General features: G+C 45.1%; 1 protein-coding gene across 1 annotated transcript in view; it reads right to left on the bottom strand.

Annotated features, from left to right (window-relative positions):
• Positions 1-25,971, bottom strand: part of LOC142302807 (uncharacterized) — a 43,940-nt gene that overhangs the window by 7,368 nt on the left and 10,601 nt on the right. The window contains exons 3-5 of the mRNA XM_075343919.1: positions 25,473-25,835; positions 3,359-3,475; positions 1,783-1,810 (exon numbers count right to left, since the gene is read on the bottom strand). Of these exons, the coding sequence (XP_075200034.1) occupies positions 1,783-1,810; positions 3,359-3,475; positions 25,473-25,835 (508 nt within the window). The remainder of the gene's footprint in view (positions 1-1,782; positions 1,811-3,358; positions 3,476-25,472; positions 25,836-25,971) is intronic.

The following is a 25,971-nucleotide window of genomic DNA, read 5'->3' as shown; positions in this document are numbered from 1 at the left end:
TGCATCCTGCCATAGAGCAAAAACTGTGAAAACATTCCTTGAAAGACACATAAGGTCAATGACATGACCTGCAAATAGTCCAGATCTCAATCCAATTGAAAATCTTTGGTGGAAGTTGAAGAAAATGGTCCATGACAAGGCTCCAACCTGCAAAGCTGATCTGGCAACAGCAATCACAGAAAGTTGGAGCCAGATTGATGAAGATACTGTTTGTCACTCATTAACTCCATGCCTCAGAGACTGCAAGTTGTTACAAAAGCCAGAGTTGGTGCAACACAATACTAGTGATGTATTGGAGGGTTGTTTGTTTTTCATGATTCCATAATTTTTCCCTCATAATTGAGTGATTCCATAGTTTTTCCCCTGTTTGGTCTTGAAAAGTAACCGTTACTGGCTGCACATTATGTTTTCATGAATTTTTTTAGTGTTTCTTAAAGCCAGAAAGTTGCCATTTGAAATGACTTTAGTTTTGTGCCGTCCGTGATCTGCTTTTTATAAACAAAAGTTAACAACTAAATGAACATCCTCAGAGCCTGGTGATTCCAGAATTTTTGCCAGGTGTTGTATATGGGTATTCTGAGCTGGCCCTCACTGAGTCACACGGCTATGCTCCGGATGTTTTCTTCGGTCTACTTTTCCCAAGGCCATCTTTGGCATTTCCTACAATAAGAGATCTAATTAGTACAGGAATCACAACAAACGTTATTTTTTTATGCTCTGGAGGATCTCCAATTCATAAGGCTGCTTTACACGTTACAATTACACATGTGATCGCACACACCCCCATCATATGTGCAGCATGTTCAATTTGTTGCCCATGTCACACAAACGATTAAATCCCGTCACACGTACTTACCTTCCATACGACCTCACTGTGGGCGGCGAACAACCACTTCCTGGAGTGGGAGGGACGTTTGGCGTCACAGCGACGTCACACGGCAGCCGGCCAATAGAAGCGGAGGGGCAGAGATGAGCGGCACGTAAACATCCCGCCCACCTTCTTCCTTCCTCATTGCTGGCGGGACGCAGGTAAGCTGCAGTTCATCGTTCCTGGGGTGTCACACAGAGCGATGTGTGCTGCCTCAGGAACATTGAACAACCAGAAGTTCAATTTTTAGATAATGAACGACGTGTATGCGATCAACGGTTTTTCGTACAATTGCAATCGCACGGAGGTATCACACACTACAACATCACTAACAATGCCGGATGTGCGTCACTTACGATGTGAGCCCGCCGACACATCGTTAGATATATTGTAGCGTGTAAAGCCCGCTATAAAAATGCTAATTTAATTTTTGTTCAATCAACTGGATTTTTACAGATTTGATTTTTCTATCAAGCTTACAAGTCTTTTCTATTAGTGCACAGTTATAAGTGACCAATTAGCTTCATTGCTTCAGGTCCTTAAAAACCCATTTATTTTATTATCCGAGGCCTGATCTGCTGCTTGATCCTACTTTACCCCAATCAAGGTAAACATTGTAGTTCTGCACATTCTGATTTGCTTTTGTTTCTTGGCACAACATCAAAATTCAGTAAGAAATCGGAGTAAAAAAAATGCACGGAAAAACTTTTAGAAAACATTAATGAGTCCATAGTTAAAATCCATAATTATAGAACATGGATACATCAGAAAATAGTTTAATATTGTTATTATTATTATTAATAATTCTCTTCACTTATTGCACTATAAAAGTGGCTCATCATTGTGTAGTGTGTACACAAGGACGATATAGTATAAAATAGAAAATGTAATACATCCTTAAAGTAAAAACATACCTTCTACTAGACTTCTGGCAAATAACACCTAGAAGAAGAATTGTAGAGTGATTAATACTGAATATTACTAACATTATCATGCATAAAACATCGCTCCTCCTATCTGTATTACCATATATAGGTGGGAAACTAATAGCTTTTTATTTCTATATCACCCTGCAGGGGAGGAGACTCATATCTCCTCCTATCTGTATCACCCTGCAGGGGGAGGAGACTCATAGCTCCTCCTATCTGTATCACCCTGCAGGGGGAGGAGACTCATAGCTCTTGCTATCTGTATCATCCTGCAGGAGGAGGAGACTCATAGCTCATCCTCTCTTTATCACCCTGCAGGGGGAGGAGACTCATAGCTCCTCCTATCTGTATCCCCCTGCAGAGGGAGGAGACTCATAGCTCCTGCTATCTGTATCACTCTTTGGTGGGAGACTCATAGCTCCTCCTATCTGTATCACCCTGCAGGGGGAGGAGACTCATAGTTCATCCTATCTGTATCATCCTGCAGGGGAGAAGACTCATAGCGCCTCCTATCAGTATCAACCTGCAGGGGGAGGAGACTCATAGCTCCTTCTATGTGTATCACCCTGCAGAGGGAGGAGACTCATAGCTCCTCCTATCTGTATCACCCTGCAGAGGGAGGAGACTCATAGCTCCTCCTATATGTATCTCCCTGCAGGGGGAGGAGACTTATAGCTCCTCCTATCTGTATCACCCTGCAGGGGGAGGAGACTCATAGCTCCTCCTATCTGTATCACCCTGCAGGGGGAGGAGACTCACAGCTCCTCCTATCTGTATCACCCTGCAGGTGGAGGAGACGCATAGCTCATCCTACCTCTATCACCCTGCAAGGGGAGGTGACTCATAGCTCCTCCTATCTGTATCACCCTGCAGGGGAAGGAGACTCATAGCTCCTCCTATCTGTATCACCCTGCAGGGGAAGGAGACTCATAGCTCCTCCTATCTGTATCACCCTGCAGGTGGAGGAGACGCATAGCTCATCCTATCTGTATCACCCTGCAGTGGGAGGAGACTCATAGCTCCTCCTATCTGTATCCCCCTGCAGGTGGAGGAGACGCATAGCTCCTCCTATCTGTATCACCCTGCAGGTGGAGGAGACTCATAGCTCCTCCTATCTGTATCACCCTGCAGGGGAAGGAGACTCATAGCTCCTCCTATCTGTATCACCCTGCAGGGGAAGGAGACTCATAGCTCCTCCTATCTGTATCACCCTGCAGGGGAAGGAGACTCATAGCTCCTCCTATCTGTATCACCCTGCAGGGGAAGGAGACTCATAGCTCCTCCTATCTGTATCACTCTGCAGGGGGAGGAGACTCATAGCTCCTCCTATCTGTATCACTCTGCAGGGGGAGGAGACTCATAGCTTCTCCTATCTGTCTCACCCTCCAGGGGGAGGAGACTCATAGCTCCTATCTGTATCACCCTGCAGGGGGAGGAGACTCATAGCTCCTATCTGTATCACCCTGCAGGGGGAGGAGACTCATAGCTCCTCCTATCTGTATCACCCTGAAGGAGACTGAAAACTCTTTATCTGTATTAGTGTTTTGAAGGAGTGACTTACCTCTTTTCTTTAAGATGAAGATGATAATTACAGCACATAAAATAATAACAAGAGGCACAACAGCCACCATGATATACAGCCCTGTGCTTCCATCAGGCTGATCGTGAGAACCTGCATCTAAAATAGATCAATAGCTCAGATTATTATACAATCATGTTAACATAAGTTTTTCCTGATCCATGAGACAGAGGATCACTGATTCATTGCTAGGGGTCGTCTAGTGGAACTTGCAGTGATCTCTCGGTCTCTCGGTGTGCATGCAGGTGCTCTAATTCATTCATTGTGTATAGCCATATAGCACTTGGCACGCTCTGCCACTCTAACAGATAATAAATGTATAAACTAATAAAGTAATTCTCAATACAATGCTATAGTTTAATTAAAATACAATTTTCCCATCTCTGAATCAAGGGTGCTGAGGAAACTCCCCATATACCCATTTTCCTTGCCATTATTTAATTAACGTAATATGGTTAGATATTACAGGGCATTCTGAGACTGCAACAAACCAAATCTGAGAGAATTAAGGAAGCATTACACGGTACCATATATCGTGCGATCGCACGAGCGATCGCATCCGCCCCCGTCGTTTGTGTGTCATGGGCAATTAGTTGCCCGTGGCGCACAATGTCGTTAACCCCCGTCACACGGACTTACCTCCCTAACGACGTCGCTGTGGGCAGCGAACATCTTCTTCCTGAAGGGGGTGGGACGTTCGGTGTCACTGTGATGTCACACAGCAGCCACCCAATAGAAGAGGAGGGGCGGAGATGAGCGGCCGCAACATCCCGCCTACCTCCTTCCTTCCGCATTCCCGGTGGCCGTAGGTAAGCTGCAGGTCGTCGTTCCCGGGGTGTCACACGTAGCAATGTGTGCTGCCTTAGGAACGACGAACAACCTGCGTCCTCTACAATCAACGATATTTTAAAAAGGAACGACGTGTCAACGATGGACGATTTGGTGAGTATTTTCCATCGTTAACGGTCGTTCCTTGCTGTCACACGCAACGAAGTCGCTAACCATGCTGGATGTGCGTCACTGAATCCGTGACCCCGGCGATATATCGTTAGATCCGTCGTTGCGTGTGACGGGGCCTTTAGGCTACATGCGCACGCTGCATCTTTCTGTGTTCACAAACTGCAGCCAAAACTGCAGCCAAAACTGCGCCTTGTCAGAGAGAGCCTGGAAATGTCACAAAAAAATGCTTGTAATTGTAGGTGCATTTTTGCTGTGTTTTCGGTGCATTTTGTTAAAAATGTTGATAAAAATGCAGGAAGAATGAACATGCTGCATTTTTTTAGTCACAAACTATTGACAAATAAAACGCTGACAAATAAACTGCAATGTGCGCATAGCAAATCTGACTTCTCATAGACTTTGCTGGGAAGTCAAATGTTAGAAAGTTCTGACAACAAAACTGCAGCCAAAAAAGCAGCAAAAAAAGCAGCGTGCACATGTAGCCTTAAAGCGGTTTTCTGACATAAGAAAACCCTTGTCTACTAGCCACAGTTTGTATTAAAGCCTCTTCTGTTGGGTTCACTTGCTGTCACCGCTGCTCCTTCTCTGGAGATTTGTGACCTTCCGGCAGCTCCGGTGTTTCATAAAGTGCACCGGAAGACTCAAATCAATGCATTTCTATGAGAGCCTCATTCTAGCTTTGTTCTGGCCTCATTCTTGCTCTCATGGAGATGCATTGGGAGCTTGTGACATCACTTTTGACTTCTGGCCAGTCAGAAGTTAATATCACAAGATGGCGCCATGGGACTGGAGCGGCATGAAATGTTAAGACGCTGGAAGGTGAGTATATGACAGGGGGCACGGGGTATAAATTTAAAGCGCCATGCCAGCATTGAAAAAAAAAAATGCTGTAATGGTGCTTTAAAAATAAAAAATAACCTTTTATTGCCTCTCTTTAGGACCAGACTATGCTGCTGCTCCCATTGTCTATTATTGTCTTCAGCACTGATGTCACATTGATAGTACTGCAGCCAATCAATTATTTCTACCGTCTACTCATGCAGAGCCGCTGAGCTATGTTATTGGCTGCAGTGCCTTTGACATGACTTAAAGAGGTTGTCCAGTACCATAACTGATTTTTTTCATGCAACTTGCTATTACGTGCCTATCAATATATCCCTTATCTTATTTTAGCAATATTACCATTTATCATGCTCTAGCAGCACATCCTCATTGCTGGTTACAGCTCTCATATGGTTAATCAACAACTTCCTCTCTCCTGTCTTCCTGTGCTCTATTGCTACAAGTTCCATCATGTATTGCATTGGCCTGTAAGCTAGCATCTACCACACCCACTTAAAATTCCACCCAAACCCCTCCCTCCTCTCCTTCCTCTATCTTCAACCTGCTGCATCTTGTGACACAGTGCAAGCACTGTCATGTAAACCCATCTACACTGACGTCAGCTGCTGGTATCTTCAATGATCCCAATGCCTGGGATTATGGGCGTAGGGAGTAGTGAATATTAATTTGCTTAAACAGCAGGGACACGTGATGACCCAGCCATCTTTTATCACAGCAGTTAAGTTAATGAATATTCACTGTTCCTAACACCCAGAATCTCTCTTACCTCTTGGCACCTCTTGCAATGCAGAGAGGTGGGCAGGATTATGGGCATAGAGAGTAGTGAATATTCATCTCTATAAACAGCAGGCACATGTTATCTCACCAGAGTCATCTTTTGCCTTCTTTGACCCAATGCCACCACAATTTGCAGTACAGGGACCAGACAGCTCTCTTTGCTGCAATGCATTTACGTTGGATGTTCACCTTCAGATGCATATTCAGCTGAAACAGGTACTTTGCTTGGCGGACCCTTGTACTGCACGCTAAATTCTTAGTCTGTCTTGTGGATGGTGAAACACCGCCCATAGCACAGCCAATCAGGGCAAGTGGCTGCATGATACAGTGATCTTGCATCAGCTTCTACAGCCCAGAAGTTGATGTGACATCACCGGATACCAGTGGCCACAGCAGCTGGGGTAATATGATTGGCACTGAGCTACATATATACCACTGCTCTGTGCCAAAATTGATTAAAGAAGGTATTTCAAGATGTACTTAACCTATTGATCACAGTAGGTGAGCAAAATATATAAAGTAGTGGCCAATGTCTAAGTGCTGTAGTTGACAATAACAGATATAGGGAGCAGTGGTAATGACACGGGAGGAGGTAAAGCCATATACTGTATATCCAGGAGTATGTTTTCTGAAACTACAAAAGAAACCAGAATGCTGAATACAAACATGTCCCAACAATACGCCCCCATATAATTTAAACTTTGTGGGCCTCAATTCAAAACCTCAAATTGAGCCTCCAACTATCAGTGGTCTTTTATAGTATTACTCCTCTCATGTGGGCCAAAAAGAGTTATTGGTGCCACCTAGACTTTGGAGTCTCATGATAGTTTTGGCCCTGGCCCCTCATATGCTTCATTACTTGGCTAGTTTTCTGCAAAAAAATAGAAAATATCAAACTAACGTCTTCCCAAAGTGTTTGAGCTCGGAAGCTGATTTCACTCAGAGATGTCTTTATTATAGAGTTTGTCAATTGTTGAATATATCCAGTTTATGATTACTATATAAATACAGTATATAAAAGTGTTATTGCATAAAGACGAGTAAATCATTGAATTTTTCCAAGAAATTCAATAATGGCACATTGATTTGCATTAAATAGATAATGCTCAATAGTCTCCAATCGATAGATGCCACTATTCATTTTACCTCCCATAACAATTGCTCTTCATTGCTGTGCTGTCATATACTACAGTCATATGAAAAAGTTTGGGCACCCCTATTAATGTTAACCTTTTTTCTTTATAACAATTTGGGTTTTTGCTATTTCAGTTTCATATATCTAATAACTGATGGACTGAGTAATATTTCTGGATTGAAATGAGGTTTATTGTACTAACAGAAAATGTGCAATCTGCATTTAAACAAAATTTGACCGGTGCAAAAGTATGAGCACCTCAACATAAAAGTGACATTAATATTTTGTAGATCCTCCTTTTGCAAAAATCACAGCCTCTTGTTGCTTCCTGTAGCTTTTAATGAGTTCCTGGATCCTGGATAAAGGTAGATTTGACCATTCCTGTTTACAAAACAATTCCAGTTCAGGTAAGTTTGATGGTCGCCGAGCATGGACAGCCGCTTCACATCATCCCACAGATTTTCAATGATATTCAGGTCTGGGGACTGGGATGGCCATTCCAGAACATTGTAATTGCTCCTCTGCATGAATGCCTGAGTAGATTTGGAGCGGTGTTTTGGATCATTGTCTTGCTGAATTATCCATCCCCTGCGTAACTTCAACTTCGTCACTGATTCTTGCACATTATTGTCAAGAATCTGCTGACTAGAGTTGAGCGCGGTTCGTGGTTCGTGGTTCTACAGTTCTAGGCTTGAGTGATTTTGGGGCATGTTCTAGATCGAACTAGAACTCGAGCTTTTTGCAAAAGCTCGATAGTTCTAGAAACGTTCGAGAACGGTTCTAGCAGCAAAAAAACAGCTAAATCCTAGCTTGGTTTCTGCTGTAATAGTGTAAGTCACTCTGTGAATCACACTATTATGACATTTCAGTGTATAGTGTGCGTGAACAGCGCCTTCAGATCACTGCTGTTTGTATAATGGCGATCGCCATTTTTTTTTTTTCTTGTCTTACTTCCCTAAGCGCGCGCGTCTTGTGGGGCGGGCCAGCATGTCAGCCAATCCCAGACACACACACAGCTAAGTGGACTTTGAGCCAGAGAAGCAACGGCATGTGTGATAGGATGTCCATGTCACATGTCCCTGCATTATAAAACCGGACATTTTCTTCCAGGACGCCATTATCTGCCTTCTGCGTCTTTGGTGTCAGACATCACTGTCGCAGCTCCGTCCTCCTGAGTCCTATCGCCGATACAGCTGTATGCGCTGCATACACAGCGTTAGACAGCTTAGGGAGAGCACTTTATAGCAGTCCTTTTAAGGGCTCAAACCGGCAGGGTCAGAGTTAAGGTGACAGGTCCTGAAAACAGCGCCAGCGTCTGTGTAGCCAAGGTCAGGGATTTCCTCCCTGCATTTCACCATTAGGAGGGAATAGAAAGGCAGGCTTCCATTCCTCTACCCAGAGCACCACAATCCTGCCACTGTACCCTCCTGTCCTCTGCACACTCCAACTCATAACTAAGCCATTATACTAGCAAACACTCAGTGTACCTAGTGGCATCCTATCTGTGGCTATTGGACTTTGCTATAGTCCCACTAGTGCAAAGACATTTGCAGAGCACGTCTGCCTGCATTGCACACTCCAACTCATTATAACTAAGCCATTATACTAGCAAACACTCAGTGTACCTAGTGGCATCCTATACGTGGCTATTGGACTTTGCTATAGTCCCACTAGTGCCAAGACATTTGCAGAGCGCATCTGCCTGCGTTGCACACTCCAACTAATTATAACTAAGCCATTATACTAGCAAACACTCAGTGTACCTAGTGGCATCCTATACGTGGCTATTGGACTTTGCTATAGTCCCACTAGTGCCAAGACATTTGCAGAGCGCATCTGCCTGCGTTGCACACTCCAACTCATTATAACTAAGCCATTATACTAGCAAACACTCAGTGTACCTAGTGGCATCCTATACGTGGCTATTGGACTTTGCTATAGTCCCACTAGTGCCAAGACATTTGCAGAGCGCATCTGCCTGCGTTGCACACTCCAACTTATTATAACTAAGTTGCATTGTCAGGGATATTTATTCTTTATTATTCTGCTGTTAATAAAGCTAGACCACCACTGCAATCTTCACCACCTCTCAATTTTTACTACCACATTTTCAGTCCACAATCTTGTCGCAATCAACATGAGTGGCAAAATGACAGATGCTGGTGGAAAGGGGAAGAGGCGTGGTGGAAAAGGCAAAAAAGGTTTTGTCCGTGGGGAAGGTGGCAAAGCTCCATTATCATCTGCTGAAGATAGACCATCTACCAGCAAAAGTAAGATGTCTACTACTTACCGTGGACAATCCGATGTGCTCCCTTTTTTACGGACACGAACAACAGGAAGAAAGGTAGATGATGGGCAAAAAAGGAAAATGCTTGAATGGATCTCAAGTTGTCCAACAAGTGCCCTCTCAGCCACTTCAAGTACCGCATCCAAAAAACACCAGTCCTCTGAGTTGTCATCCCAATCACACTTGATTTCTCCCAGCTCTGAAGTCTCCATCAGCCCTGCACAGTATGGTGGAACTGAGATGGCTGAGTCTGCAGAGCTGTTCAGTCACACTATAGCCTGGGAATCAGAGGTCTGCTCCCAAGCTACAGTGAGTACAGAACAGGAAATGGTCTGCAGTGATGCCCAGAACCTTTGTGACTCTGATTCAGGCCGTGAGGACCAAGTTTCTGAGCATAATGTTGACCCTTTGTCACAAACTGTAACACCTGTGGTTATAGACAATGAGGAACATACTGATGAAGATGAGACGCAGATACCAAATTGGGATGACAACTTAAATATTCGGTCAGGGCAAGAAGAGGCTCGGTCTGAGGGGGAGGGGAGTGCAAACACAACAATTGATGATGACGTTCTAGATCCCACCTACTGTCAACCCCCAGTCAGGCACTCGAGGAGGTCAACAGAGGCGGTGGAGGAGGATGCAACCGACGACGAAGTTACCTTGCGCCTTCCTGGACAGAGTCGGAGCACTGGTAGCAAGTCTACAACTGCATCCTCAGCCACCACTCTGCCTATGAGCATTATTCGGGGTGGATCAACAGGTCGCATGGCCTCTAAGCTTTGCCTAGCCTGGTCCTTTTTTGACATAGAAAAAGATCGCCCAAATCATGTGATATGTAACATTTGTCATGATTCTCTTAGTAGAGGTCAAAACCTCAGCAGTTTGACAACTTCTTCCATGAATCGTCACATAAATAAATATCATAGGTCCCGGTGGGAAGCTCACCGTGCTGCAATGCGGCCTAGCGGAGCGAACCATCCACCGCCCGCCCCTTCCAGTGCATCCGCGCGCTCTTCATCTTCTAGGACTGTGGGGACAGCTGTCACACCTGTTTTTCCACGCAAAACTTCCACCACTGTAACCGCAACAGGCAGTTTGCTTGTAAGGTCGTCAGTTGGTTTGGAAGGGGAAACAAGTGAGTGTGTACAGCTCTCTCAGACATCGATAGCACCAACGTTGGATGAAGGCAACATCATGTCTCCGCCTGCACTTTCCTCACAAACCTGCATTTTTCCAGGGACACCCTACTCAACACCGTCTACACACAGCAGCCAGATCTCTGTCCCTCAGATGTGGTCAAATAAAAGGCCACTTCCTCCGACCCATGACAAAGCTAAGAGGTTGACTCTATCCCTCTGTAAGCTGTTGGCTACCGAAATGCTGCCTTTCCGCCTAGTGGACACACAGAATTTTAGAGACCTTATGTCTGTCGCTGTGCCCCAGTACCAGATGCCTAGTCGCCACTACTTCTCTAAGAAAGGTGTGCCCGCGCTACACCAGCATGTCGCACACAACATCACCGCTTCCTTGAGAAACTCTGTGTGTGAACGGGTGCATTTCACCACCGATACTTGGACCAGTAAGCATGGACAGGGACGTTACATGTCGCTGACTGAGCACTGGGTAACTATGGTGATAGATGGTGAAGGGTCTGCTGCACAAGTCTTGCCGTCCCCACGACTTGTGTGTCAATCCTCTGTCTGTCCAAGTTCCGCCACAGCTTCTGCATCCTCCACCTCATCTGGGTCCTCCACCTCCGCCCCAAGCCTGCCTGGTCAGGCCACCAGCGTTCTCACTGTGCAGAAGGAATCACGCACCCCTCATTACTATGCTGGCAGCAGAGCGCAACGGCATCAGGCGGTCTTTAGCTTGACATGTCTTGGGAATAAGAGTCACACAGCTGAGGAGTTGTGGTCAGCTCTGCGGTCAGAGTTTAATAAATGGTTGTCTCCACTCAACCTGCAGCCTGGTAAGGCCGTGTGCGACAATGCTGCAAACCTGGGTGCGGCACTTCGCCTGGGCAAGGTGTCACACGTACCTTGTATGGCTCACGTGTTGAACCTTGTCGTCCAGCAATTTTTAACACACTATCCCGGCCTAGATGGCCTTCTGAACAGGGCACGAAAACTGTCAGCTCACTTCCGCCGTTCAAGCGCCGCAGCAGAGCGACTTGCATCGCTCCAGAAGTCTTTCGGCCTGCCGGTTCATCGCCTGAAATGCGATGTGGCGACACGCTGGAATTCAACTCTCCACATGTTACAGCGACTGTGGCAGCACCGCAGAGCCCTGGTGCAATACGTCATGACGTATAGCCTGGGCCAACGAGATGCAGAGGTGGGGCAGATCACCCTGATGGAGTGGTCTCAGATCAAGGACCTATGCACCCTTCTGCACAGTTTCGACATGGCGACGAATATGTTTAGCGCTGACAATGCCATTATCAGCATGACGATTCCAGTCATTTACATGCTGGAGCACACGCTAAACACTATTCGGAGTCAGGGGGTGGGACAACATGAAGGGGAGGAACTACAGGAGGATTCATATGCGCAAGGGACAACAACATCACCAAGGTTCAGACGTTCATCATCACCAACGCAGCAGGCATGGGACCATGGGGGACAGAGATCGACAAGGGCGCATAGTAGCAGGCGAAATGTTGAGCAAGGTGCAGGAGAACATGAAGAAATGGAGGACGAACTGTCCATGGACATGGAAGACTCAGCGGATGAGGGAGACCTTGGTCAAATTTCAGTTGAAAGAGGTTGGGGGGAGATGTCAGAGGAAGAAAGAACGGGTAGCACCTCTATGCCACAAACACAGCGTGGACTTGGTCCGCATGGCTGCGCAAGACACATGAGTGCCTTTTTGTTGCACTACCTCCAACATGACAGTCGTATTGTCAAAATTAGAAGTGATGATGACTACTGGATTGCCACACTATTAGATCCCCGGTACAAGTCCAAATTTTGTGACATAATTCCAGCCATAGAAAGGGACGCACGTATGCAGGAGTATCAGCAGAAGCTGTTACTCGATCTTAGCTCGGCTTTTCCACCAAACAACCGTGCAGGTGCAGGGAGTGAATCTCCCAGTTGTAACTTGACAAACATGAGACGGTCTCGTCATCTTCAACAGTCTACCCGTACCAGTATGACCGTATCTGGTGCCGGTAACAGCAATTTTATGGAATCTTTTCATAATTTTTTTAGACCCTCTTTTGCAAGGCCACCAGAGACAACAAGTCTGACACATAGTCAACGGCTGGAGAGGATGATACAGGAGTATCTCCAAATGAACATCGATGCCATGACTGTGCAACTGGAGCCTTGCTCCTTTTCGGCTTCAAACCTAGAAAAATGGCCAGAGCTCGCAACTTACGCCTTGGAGATTTTGTCGTGTCCAGCTGCCAGTGTTGTCTCTGAACGTGTCTTCAGTGCTGCTGGGTGTGTGCTGACAGATAAGCGCACGCGTCTGTCCAGTGACAATGTGGACAGACTGACGTTCATCAAAATGAACAAGTCATGGATCCAGAAGGAATTTACTACCCCGGTGTCATCCTGGGGAGAGTAAATGCTTGTGGATTTGGAATGTGCTTGATGCAAATCAAAACATCCTGTTTGCAACTAGGGCCCAAGTGCTGCCACTGATGGGGTGGGTGTCTGTGTGGCCCAATTTTTGGAAAAAAGGGAGGCTCCGCTTGGAGTAACCCTTGCTTGCTGTGTTTTTAAAAGAAGCCAAGATGAACAGAGCTGGGATCAGGAAAGACTTTGCTACCTACCCCGGTGTCATCCTGGGGACGGATAAGAATGGCGTATTTTTGAATGTGCTTGATGCAAATCAAAACATCCTGTTTGCAACTAGGGCCCAAGTGCTGCAACTGATGGGGTGGGTGTCTGTGTGGCCCAATTTTTGGAAAAAAGGGAGGCTCCGCTTGGAGTAACCCTTGCTTGCTGTGTTTTTAAAAGAAGCCAAGATGAACAGAGCTGGGATCAGGAAAGACTTTGCTACCTACCCCGGTGTCATCCTGGGGACGGATAAGAATGGCGTATTTTTGAATGTGCTTGATGCAAATCTAGCTGTGAATTGTACAACTGGGGCCCAACTGCTGCCACTGAATGGGTGGGTGTGTGTGGGGCCCAATTTTTGGAAAAAAAGGGAGACTACGCTTGGAGTCACCTTGCGGTGTTTTACATGATTTTAGAATGGCGTGCCATGCCTATATCTGTGTGTCCTCCTCTTTTTCCTTGTCCAGCTGTTTTGTTTTCGCATGAGTATATGTCCTTGTCACTTTCCCATGTGTTTGAGTTGTTTGTCACCTTTTGGACACCTTTGAGGGTGTTTTCTAGGTGTTTTACTGTGTTTGTGATTGCCTGCCATTGTTTCCTATTGGCTCAAGTTCGGTTCGTCGAACGTTCGACGAGCCGAACTCGAACGGGACCTCCGTTCGGCGAACCGACCTCGAGCCGAACCGGGACCGGTTCGCTCATCTCTACTGCTGACACTGAGTTGAATCCATGCGACCCTCAACTTTAACAAGATTCCCGGTGCCGGCATTGGCCACACAGCCCCAAAGCATGATGGAACCTCCACCAAATTTTACTGTGGGTAGCAAGTGCTTTTCTTGGAATGCCGTGTTTTTTTGCCTCCATGCATAACACCTTTTTGTATGACCAAACAACTCAATCTTTGTTTCATCAGTCCACAGGACCTTCTTCCAAAATGTAACTGCCTTGTCCAAATGTGCTTTTGCATACCTCAGGCGACTCTGTTTGTGGCGTGCTTGCAGAAACGGCTATTTTCGCATCATTCTCACATACAGCATCTCCTTGTGCATCGTGCGCAGTATTGTTGACCGATGCACATTGACACCATCTGCAGCAAGATGAAGCTGCAGGTCTTTGGAGGTGGTCTGTGGATTGTCCTTGACTGTTCTCACCATTCTTCTTCTCTGCCTTTTTGATATTTTTCTTGGCCTGCCACTTCTGGGCCTAACAAGAACTGTACCTGTGTTCTTCCATTTCCTTACTATGTTCATCACAGTGGAAACTGACAGGTTAAATCTCTGAGACAACTTTTTCTATCCTTCCTATGAACAACTATGTTGAATAATCTTTGTTTTCAGATCATTTGAGAGTTGTTTTGAGGAGCCCATGATGCCGCTCTTCATAGGAGATTCAAATAGGAGAACAACTTGCAAGTGGCCACCTTAAATACCTTTTCTCATGATTGGATACACCTGCCTATGAAGTTCAAAGCTCAATGAAGTTACAAAACCAATTTAGTGCTTTAGTAAGTCAGGTAAAAGTAGTTAGGAGGGTTCAAATCAAGAAATTGATAAGGGTGCCCATACTTTTGCACCGGTCAAATTTTGTTTAAATGCAGATTGCACATTTTCTGTTAGTACAATAAACCTCATTTCAATCCAGAAATATTACTCAGTCCATCAGTTATTAGATATATGAAACTGAAATAGCAAAAACCCAAATTGTTATAAAGAAAAAAGGTTAACATTAATAGGGGTGCCCAAAAGTTTTCATATGACTGTTTATGTACAGTTTCTTCAGTGCTTTGTCTTCCTCTCTGTCTCTCTATTGCTAAGCTGTGAGTTGTTGTATGATTTCATTATAGAAATTCCCAACTAATTGGATGCTGCGTTCCTTGCCTTTGCTTTTATACAGACAATTATAGTCCCTACTGATTGGCTATGTATACCATTTGATGTGATTAGCCTTAAAGCATTATGGGGAAATCAACCCAGCCTCAAAAGTGGTGATGTGATCCTTTTTCGGTTGACGCAATAGATAGAGGGTCCAGTGAACTGCATGATATATGAAGGAATTAGATGCAGAGCTCAGCAAAGTGTATGACACATAATGGGATTAACTTAGCTTTTCTATGTAACAATAAATTTTGCATTATAGATATCTGAATAAGATTTTATGCTGATATACAGTGGGGAAAAACTTATTTTGTCAGCCACCAATTGTGCAAGTTCTCCCACTTAAAAACATGAAAGAGGCCTGTAATTAACATCATGGGTGACCACAACTATGAGAGACAAAATGAGAAAACAAATCCAGAAAATCACTGCGTCTGATTTGGCAAGACTTTGTTTGCAAATTATGTTGGAAAATAAGTATTTAGTCACCTAATAACATGCAAGATTTCTGGCTCTCACAGACCTGTAACTTCTTCTTTAAGAGGCTCCTCTGTCCTCCACTCATTACCTGTACTAATGGCCCCTGTTTGAACTTGTTATCAGTATAAAAGACACCTGTCCACAACCTCAAACAGTCACACTCCAAACTCCACTATGGTGAAGACCAAAGAGCTGTCAGAGGACACCAGAAACAAAATTATAGCTCTGCACCAGGCTGGGAAGACTGAATTTGCAATAGGCAAGCAGCTAGGTGTGATGAAATAAACTGTGGGAGCAATATTAAGAAAATGGAAGACATATAAGACCACTGATAATCTCCCTCGATCTGGGGCTCCACGCAAGAGTTCACCCTGTGGGGTCTAAATGCAGAACGGTGAGCAAAAATCCCAGAACTACACGGGGGACCTAGTGAATGACCTGCATAGAGCTGGGACCACCATAACAAAGGCTACTATCAGTAACACACTACGCCGCCAGGTACTCAGATCCTGCAGTGCCAGCTGTGTTCCCCTGCTTAAGCCAGTACGTGTCCAAGCCCCTCTGAAGTTTGCTAGAGAGCATTTGGATTATCCAGAAAAGTGTTGGGAGAATGTAATTTGATTAACCCAAAGTGTAACTGTTTGGTAGAAACACAACTCGTCGTGTTTGGAGTAGAAAGAATGCTGAGTTGCATCCAATGAACACTATACCTACTGTGAAGCATGGGTGTGGCAACATCATGCTTTGGGGCTGTTTCTCTGCAAAGGGACTAGGACAACTGATCCGTGTACATGAAAGAATGGATGGGGCCATGTATCGTGCGATTTTGAGTGTAAACCTCCTTCCATCAGCAAGGGCATTGAAGATGAAACGTGGCTGGGTCTTTCAGCATGATAATGATCCCAAGCACACCACCAGGCCAACGACGGAGTAGCTTCGTAAAAACCACATGAAGGTCCTGGAGTGGCCTATCCAGTCTCCAGATGTCAACCCCATAGAAAACCTTTAGAGGGAATTGAAAGTCCGTGTTCCCCAGTGACAGGCCCAAAACATCACTTCTCTAGAGGAGATCTGCATGGAGGAATGGGCCAACATACCACCAACAGTGTGTGCCAACCTTGCGAAGACTTACAAACAACGTTTGACCTCTGTCATTACCAACAAAGGATATATAACAAAATATAGAGAGGAACCTTTGTTATTGACCAAATACTTATTTTCCACCATAATCTGCAAACAAATTGTCACAAAACGGGGTACGAGGGCTCCTCATTTGCCTTCTGAAGCAGATCCTCCCAATACCCGAAGTCGCTCGGTCCAGTCTTCTGAGCCACGGATGCTGACCAGGACTTTTTGGCATTCTGACACTGTGTCAGAAAGAACCTATTGAGCATGTGCGGGATTCCTATGGGTCTTTTGTCACTATCTGAGCATATCGGTGATGTGGCACGTTCCCATTGGTCACTGTGACCTCATCAGTGATGTGGCACATCCCCATTGCCCGCCATGATATCATCGGTGATGTGGCGCATTCCTATTGGCCGGTGACGTTATGAGTGATGTAGCACGTTCTTATTGGCCACTATGACATCATCAGTGATGTGTAGGGCCCTCATTGGCCAAAGGGGCTAGCTACACATGGTTCCTCCATCTTGTGGGTGGTACAGATGTGATAAATAGCCCTGATGCCCACAAAGAGGTGCGCACTCGTCTTTGTGCATACTGCTGTACACATCTTATATAGGGTTAGGCGGCGAAGTCCCGCCGGACTGATTGAGGCTCAGGAGGCTTGTTAGGGGGAGGCGTTGCGGTCATATCCATTGACTGAGTTAGGGTCAGTAGCTGGCAAAGCTAGGATCAAGTGATATCGGGCTTGGGCAGCTTTGGGACCAGTGGCTAACCGGCTGTACCATATAGCAAGCCGATATAGGAGCAGTACCCTGTACACTCACCACTGCCTATACCCTGAGCCCTGCTAGCAGGATACGGCTAGTGTTCTGCTTGTCCGCTCCTATACATACCGTGTATGCTACATATATATTATCTTACGTGAAGGAACAGAAGTGCAATGCGCCATATAGACTCTGTGAGTCAACAGAGTTCTGTTTATTTACTATAATATTATTTCCTTCTCTGACTCTGTTATTTAATAGAGTTCAGTATACATACTGCAGTATCGTGTGGCTTAGAACACGGGTACTGCATACACAGGTCCTCTGTGACGGGACAGAGTTTCTTTACATCTGCTGGTACCTCTGTGTGACCTGTAACAGAGTACCTTAATTACCGGGTTACTGTTGGGTTTCAGTAGGGCCTTGTGCCACCAGCTGCAGTTCTGCCATCACTGCACGGTGGACCCTGACCACTGGTAGTAGTATATCTTCATCTATTCCTATACCAGGAGGTCCCCCCATAACAGTACGAGTGCGCCACAGGTCTGGAATGTCTGAAATTCACCAATTGCACCGGTACATCCAGCAGTTGGAAACCAGACTTAAAAATGTGGAACAAGGGGTTTCCAATGTGGATATTGCAGCTGTAGCTGCATGAGAAGCAGCATTGGTTCCTTCCGCAGTGAGGGTTGCACAAGCTCGACCCAAGTTGTCTCTCCCAAATAAATTTACAGGAGAGAGCAAAACTTGTCGTGGCTTTGTGAACCAATGTCTCCTCCATTTGGTTCTGCTGGAAAAAGATTACCCTACCGAAAAGGCCAAAGTAGGGTTTATACTATCTCTCTTAGAGGGAAGAGCTCTTGAATGGGCTACTCTGTTATGGGAGAGGTATGATGAGGCAGTGGCTATGGCAGACTCTTTTCTCGAGGCATTAAAGACCGTATTCATGGGTCCTCAGGTTACACACGATTCTGCTATACAACTCTTGGAGCTTACCAGGGCTTCCTCGAGTACAAATTTGTATGCCATTCAGTTCAGAACCCTGGCATCTGAATTAGATTGGCCCATAAGGGTTGTGGTGCCCATATTCTGGAAAGGGTTAGGTGGGTTTATTAAAGATGCTCTTTGTACAAGGGAAGTTCCCAGTACCCTTGAGGCTCTTATCACCATTGCCATCAGAATCGATGTCAGGCACTCTTAACGAAAGCTGGAAGTCGCCCAATCACGCCCTAAAGGGTGGTTGGCTCCCTCGTTCTCCACTCCCATTACCCCTCAGCAGTCTGAGTCTACTAGCACTCCTATGGAGATAGCTCAGACTGGTCCTAAGAGTCATCGACAGACGCATCTACCTATATGTTTTGTCTGCCGACAACTAGGGCACTATGCCAACAGGTGTACTTTCCGTCAGGGAAAACGCTTCCATCTAGTGACCCTTGGGGGGGTCACTAGATGCATCCAGTTCTACCTCTAAATTGACCCTTAAGGGTTTCCTCTCCTTTGACACCTCTAAAATATGCGTGGAGGCATGTGTGGACTCAGGAGCAGATGGGAATTTCCTATCATCCCATTTTGCTTGCCAACATGCCATACCCCTACTACTACTCCCCAAACCTATTCATATACGCGTGGTGAATGGGTCGGTATTGCCTGAAGTGGTCACCCATAGAACCGTTCCCCTTACATTTTGTACACCCCAAAATAACCAGGAGGTTATTTCCTTCCTGGTGCTACCAGAAGGGGTGGATGCTGTTGTTTTGGGATTACCATGGCTTAGACTCCATTTACCACATATTGATTGGGTTTTAGGGAGAGTTATCTCCTGGGGTTGTGGGTGTCAAGAGAGTTGTCATGCCCTTACTGTAGAAGCTGTTGCTTCTAGTACCTCTTCTCTACTCTCTGGTTTGCCGTCTCCATACCATCAGTTTGCGGATGTCTTCTCCAAAAATGGATCTGAGTCCCCACCCCCTCACCGTCCATATGATTGTGCCATAGATCTGATACCTAGGACGGTACCACCTCGGGGTAGAGTGTATCCTCTTTCCATCCCAGAGACAGAAGCTATGTCGGCTTATATCAGAGAGTCTAGAGAAGGTTTTTATTAGAAAGTCTGTGTCACCTGCAGGAGCAGGTTTCTTCTTTGTTTGGAAAAAGGAAGGGGATTTGAGTCCATGTATCGTCTATTGGGGTCTTAATGCCATCACTGTAAAAAACAAATACCCCCTACCTGTAATTTCTGAGTTGTTTGACTGCCTACGGGAAGCTCGCATCTTCACAAAACTGGACCTGCGGGGGGCGTATAATCTAGTATGAATCCGAGAGGGTGACGAGTGGAAAATGGTGTAACACCCGTGATGGCCATTACGAGTACCTCGTCATGCCTTTCGGGTTATGCAATGCCCTCGCAGTGTTCCAGGATTTTGTGAATGACGTGTTCCGAGATCTACTGCTTACATCCGTTGTCGCTTAGCTGTACGACATTCTGATCTATTCCCCGGATCTGGAGACACACCGCAGGGACGTGGCACGAGTCCTGACCCACCTGCGAGCTAACTTCCTCTATGCTAAACTCGAAAAGTGCATCTTTGAGCAACCATCCCTTCCCTTCCTGGGATATATAGTGTCATATAAAGGTCTGGCCATGGACCTAGCAAAAACCGAGGCTGTAAAGAGCTGGGCAGAACCAAGGTCCCTGAAGGCCATTCAGCGGTTCCTTGATTTTGTCAACTATTATAGGCAATTTATACTGCACTTCTCTACGCTCATGGCTACCTTGGTACGGCTTACGAAAAAGGGTGCTAATCCAAAAGATTGGTCACCGGAGACTACAAAGGCGTTTAGTGACATCAAAGCCCATTTTATAAGGCCCCCGATATTACATCGACCCATCATAGAGAAGCCCTTTTTGCTGGAAGTATAGTAGATGGTTCTTCGGTAGGAGCAGGAGCTGTCCTGTATCAGAAGGATAGTAATGGAAGGAAATGACCATGTTTCTTCTATTCCAAAACCTTCTCTCCTGTAGAGAGGAATTACACTATGGGGGATAGAGAGCTGCTAGCTATGAAACTAGAATTTGCAGAGTGGAGGTATTTGCTAGAGGGGGCTAAACATCCATTCCAGGTCTTCACAGACCATAAAAACCTGGTATATTTACAAACCGCTCAGCGGTTAAAGCCGACACATGCTCGGTGGTCTCTCTTTTTCTCCCGTTTTAAGTTTACCCTTCATTTTCTTTCAGGAGAGAAAAACGTAAGAGCCGATGCTCTCTCGAGGTCATGTTTGGTGATAGAGGATGAGGAGGAAGAGCCTCGATTCATCCTACCACCAGACTCTATTTGCACTGTTGCACCAGTGACCTTTAACCAGGTTCAACCTGACAAAACGTATGTGCCTCCTGAGCGACAAAACAACATTTTGTATGGTCACATACATCTAAGGTAGGTGGAAATTTCGGAGTTCGGCATGCCCAGGAACTCATCGAGAGATGGTACTGGTGGCCACGTGTAGCAAGAGATGTGAAAGACTATTACCAGGCCTGCATTTCCTGTGCCAGGAACCGACCATCTAGTCAGACGTGTACTGGACTGCTATATCCATTGTCAGTTGCAGATAGACCATAGGAGATCATGGGGATGGATTTTGTGGTCGATCTTACAAGATTACGGACTCACAAAGTCATCTGGGTAGTGACTGACCACTTCTCCCGCATGGTACACCTGGTTCCTCTGTCTCGTCTTCAATCTTCCCGCCTTCTCACTAGGTTGTTAATAAAACACGTCTTTAGGTTACATGGCTTACCGGAGAGAATCGTCAGGTCTGCAATTCGCCTCCCTATTTTGGAGGGATCTATGTCAGCTCTTATCCATCGAGCTTAATATCTCATCCGCATACCATCGTGAGACAAATGCGTTAGTAGAGTGCACAAACCAGTCCCTCTTGACATATTTACGGCACTTCGTGTATGCCAACCATGATGATTGGTCTGTGCTCCTTTCGTGAGCTGAATTTGCCCTGAATAACTCGATCTCCGAGGCTACGGGGCTACCCTTTCATGCTGAATAATGGGCAACATCCCCAGGTACCAGTACCCATGCCCGTGTCCTCCTCATTCCCAGCAATTACAGACTGGGCCTCTTCCACCAGAGTAACGTGGGATGATACCCAAGCTGCCATAGCAGCTGCCAAGCAGCGAATGAGAGCTGGGGCAGACAGGTTCCCCCAGTGACTGCAAAAAAAAAATGTATATATTTAAATAAATGTTAAAGAAACATTTATTTTTGTATTAAAAGTAGTTCATTATATAATCAAAACCGTATTTCCCTGGAAATAAGCCTTGCAGGAATTTTTGGCCTATTGAGGGTAAGGATTAAATATAAGCCCTACCCTGAAAATAAGCCCTAGTGCCTTAATGAAGTGTCCATGCAGATAAAAAAGTTAAAGAATACTGCAGGACACTTCATTACAGAAAGCAGACACCCCCAAAAAGAGAAGACAGACCCCGCAATCATACTTATCAGACCCCGAACAGGATGCTGTGGAGTGCGAGGACCTGTGGTAGAAGACATCCAAAGACCTGAAGTGGAACACAATAATGCATTCCACCACAGGTCCTCCATGTGTTCCACTGCAGGTTCTCGCATTCTAAAGCACTGCTGGCCGGAACCAGTACAGTATCACTGGATGTTTCTGTGTGTGTGTGTGTTTGTCTATATGATGCTCCTGTGATATGATGACTGTGAGTGTCAGCTGGAAGTATGAGAGGACAACTGTTGATCACACAAGGACCCGCTGGAAGAGCCCACTGTGGATTGCAGGAAAACTTGGGAATGACACAGAATTCCGGGGTCTGATTGTTGCACAGCTTGTATTTTACCAGTTGCAGAAGAAAGTTCAAAGAGCAGCTTACATGAGATAACAAGTTCTTTACTTCTGGAACATGATGTAAAAATGTGCAGTCATACAGCACTGCATCAGGAAGAGAAAGTGAAACAAAAAAAAACAACGAGACATTCCACAATACAGTGAGTAAGGAAACTGCACAACATCGCCATCTATTGCCAGATCAGCACAAAGTCCTCCTTCAAACAAAGAAGTCATTCAACTTTTGCATATACCAACACTGGTAAGTATGATTCTCCTGGGGACTGTCTGCCTTTTTTTGGTGGGTAAACTTACCCCCAACTGCGTTTCCTCCAAAATAAACCCTACCCCAAAAATAAGCAAATAGGCCCTAGCTCATTTTTCAGGGCAAAAAATAGTATAAGACAGTATCTTAGTTTTGGGGAAACATGGTAATTATTAATAGAAAAAAAAAACGGCTACATTTCTCCTCTAAATGCAAAAGACTTAGGATTCATATCATAGGGTGCAGGTTTCTTCATGATGGAGACAGTACTAAGTGGAACAAAAGAAGTAGGTGAATGTTTGTTCAATTGAGTGAATGTTAATTTCACCAAAATATTCTGTATGGTTTAGCTAATTGGGGAAAAAAAGGAGACAAAAAGGAACCAGCACGATCTGAAATTGGCATGCATCATATAAAAAGTGAAAAATCACAGATTTATTCCAACTGTACTATAATAAAGAAAAAAAAAAAAATGAGATTTTTAGCAAATAATTGATCAATTTTTTGAGCCACCCCTGCCAACGTCACGGCAAATCTCAATAGGGGGGTCCTACACTATATTCTGTATTTCATGTGCCATGCGGACTCCTAGATAAAGTTAAAAGCAGAACCATAATGGAGCACACATACCTGTAACCTGTAATTAACCGATTCTATGTTGCAAAAAAGGCAATTGTGGATAGAGACCAGCCCAGGTCCCAGCATGTGGAGCAAGCCCTACACATACCAGGACTATATCAGAACTGACCCTCCCAGTGCTAGAGAGCAACCATTGATAAAGGCGGACCAGATCCAAGTATGGTGCTTAATTAGCAATGCCTGTGGAAAGGGTGAGGCAACTGAATGTGAACAGCTACCAACAGGAGGAATACATTGCAAACCAAAATCAGGCGTGCATGGTATGGTGATGGTCAGTCACCAGAATTGTAGCATAACTACGGTCAAAACAGAGAAAAAAAGGAGCCAGCACGATCTGAAATTGGCATGCATCATATAAAAAGTGAAAATTCACAGATTTATTCCAACTGTACTATAATAAAAAAAAAATTATTTATTATTTAGTATGAGAGGACAACTGTTGATCACACAAGGACCCGCTGGAAGAGCCCACTGTGGATTGCAGGAAAACTTGGGAATGACACAGAATTCCGGGGTCTGATTGTTGCACAGCTTGTATTTTACCAGTTGCAGAAGAAAGTTCAAAGAGCAGCTTACATGAGATAACAAGTTCTTTACTTCTGGAACATGACATAAAAATGTGCAGTCATACAGCACTGCATCAGGAAGAGAAAGTGAAACAAAAAAAAACAACAAGAGACATGCCACAATACAGTGAGTAAGGAAACTGCACAACATCGCCATCTATTGCCAGATCAGCACAAAGTCCTCCTTCAAACAAAGAAGTCATTCAACTTTTGCATATACCAACACTGGTAAGTATGATTCTCCTGGGGACTGTCTGCCTTTTTTTGGTGGGTAAACTTACCCCCAACTGCGTTTTCTCCAAAATAAACCCTACCCCAAAAATAAGCAAATAAGCCCTAGCTCATTTTTCAGGGCAAAAAATAGTATAAGACAGTATCTTATTTTTGGGGAAACATGGTAATTATTAATAGAAAAAAAAACCGGCTACATTTCTCCTCTAAATGCAAAAGACTTAGGATTCATATCATAGGGTGCAGGTTTCTTCATGATGGAGACAGTACTAAGTGGAACAAAAGAAGTAGGTGAATGTTTGTTCAATTGAGTGAATGTTAATTTCACCAAAATATTCTGTATGGTTTAGCTAATTGGGTAGAGATGAAAAAGATTGAATTTGAGTCAAGTTTTTGGAACTCCCTGAACTCAGGAAGTTAAAATAATTTGCAATTTCCATACGAATCATTAAAATTGCAATTTGCACATTGCAGAAGATTGCATCACCCAGAGAAAAATCATATGACCTTGTACTGTACATTGTCGTGCAGATAACACATGATGTCGTAGGTAGATATAACTAAGATTGACTATCATAGTCTGTATAAAAGCCGAAGCAGGGAATGCAGCAACCATTTTGTGGCAAATCTTGGTAAAGAGAGAGAACGCTATACCTTAGGGCGGCTTTGCACACTACGACATCGCAGGTGCGATGTCGGTGGGGTCAAAGTGACGCACATCCGGCGTCACTTGCGATGTCATAGTGTGTAAATCCTAGATGATACGATGAACGAGCGCAAAAGCGTCGTTATCATATCATCGGTGCAGGCTCCGACATTTCCATAATGCCGCTGCTGCGACAGGTACGATGTTGTTCCTCGTTCCTGCGGCAGCACACATCACTGTGTGAGAAGCCGCAGGAACATCTCCTACCTGCTGCCGGCCACAATGCAGATGGAAGGAGGTGGGCGGGATGTTTACATCCTGCTCATCTCCGCCCCTCCACCGCTATTGGCCGCCTGCCATGTGACGTCGCTATGACGCCGCACGACCTGCCCCCTTAGGGAGGAGGCGGGTCGCCGGCCAGAGCGACGGTCGCAGGGCAGGTAAGTGCGTGTGAAGCTGGCGTAGCGATAATTTTCGCTACGCCAGCTATCACAAGATATTGTACCTGCGTCGGGGGCGGGGACTATCGCGTGCGACATCGCAGCATTGGCTTGCGATGTCGCAACGTGCAAAGCCCGCCTTATAGTTTAGCCTCAGAGTTTGGGAGAAAAAAACATAAGAAACTAACTGAACAGATAATTTGTGACCGCACAGCAGTGAATATTAGTGTATGAGGAAAAGGATTAATGTCAGACGTGTCTTCTGGGCAACTCTAGGCCCTGAAGTGCTTTTGTGTTGCGTCAATTCGATTAACAGTGATTGAAGTTTCCTGGGAAAATTCAGCAAATTTACTTAGTTGGACATGACACATATTAGCATGATGTTTCTTCTTGACGGTTCTCTTTACACTTACCTTTGACCTTGAGTTTGGTCCCACTTCCGTTCTGGATTGTTGAGTAAGTTTTGTTTTTGACACATGATTTTAACATCACAAAACAGTAATAGGTTGTGTCATCGGTATCGATAGTCCCATTTATACGGAGATCAGCCAGTCCTCTCAGCTCCGTCCTTCCTCTGTAACTGGAGTTAACCATCTCCATTAAGGGGTGATAGGCGTAAACACCCCATGGATGACCCACTCTCCAGAAAACTCCTATCTGCAGAAGATCAGTGTCTGACTGGCTTGTGAATGAGCAGTTGATGGTCGCTGAACCGTTTCTGTCCGGTGAGGTTGTCTGCGGTTGAGTAACTTTAACATTTGAAGTGTTCGGTTTACCTAATATTAAAAATGTAAAGGGAAACATATCATTCTAGTTTCATTACTGAGATTCAAGATGTAAGTGTTGGGGGAATATACCTCCAGTATTCTCTTTACATAATGCAACAAGGTGCAATAGCTGTATGGCATCTAA

The sequence above is a fragment of the Anomaloglossus baeobatrachus genome, chromosome 4 (assembly GCF_048569485.1).
Source record: "Anomaloglossus baeobatrachus isolate aAnoBae1 chromosome 4, aAnoBae1.hap1, whole genome shotgun sequence".
Lineage (NCBI taxonomy): Eukaryota > Metazoa > Chordata > Amphibia > Anura > Aromobatidae > Anomaloglossus > Anomaloglossus baeobatrachus.
Note: the sequence above shows the minus strand (reverse complement) of the source record. Positions and strands in the feature narration are given on the sequence as shown.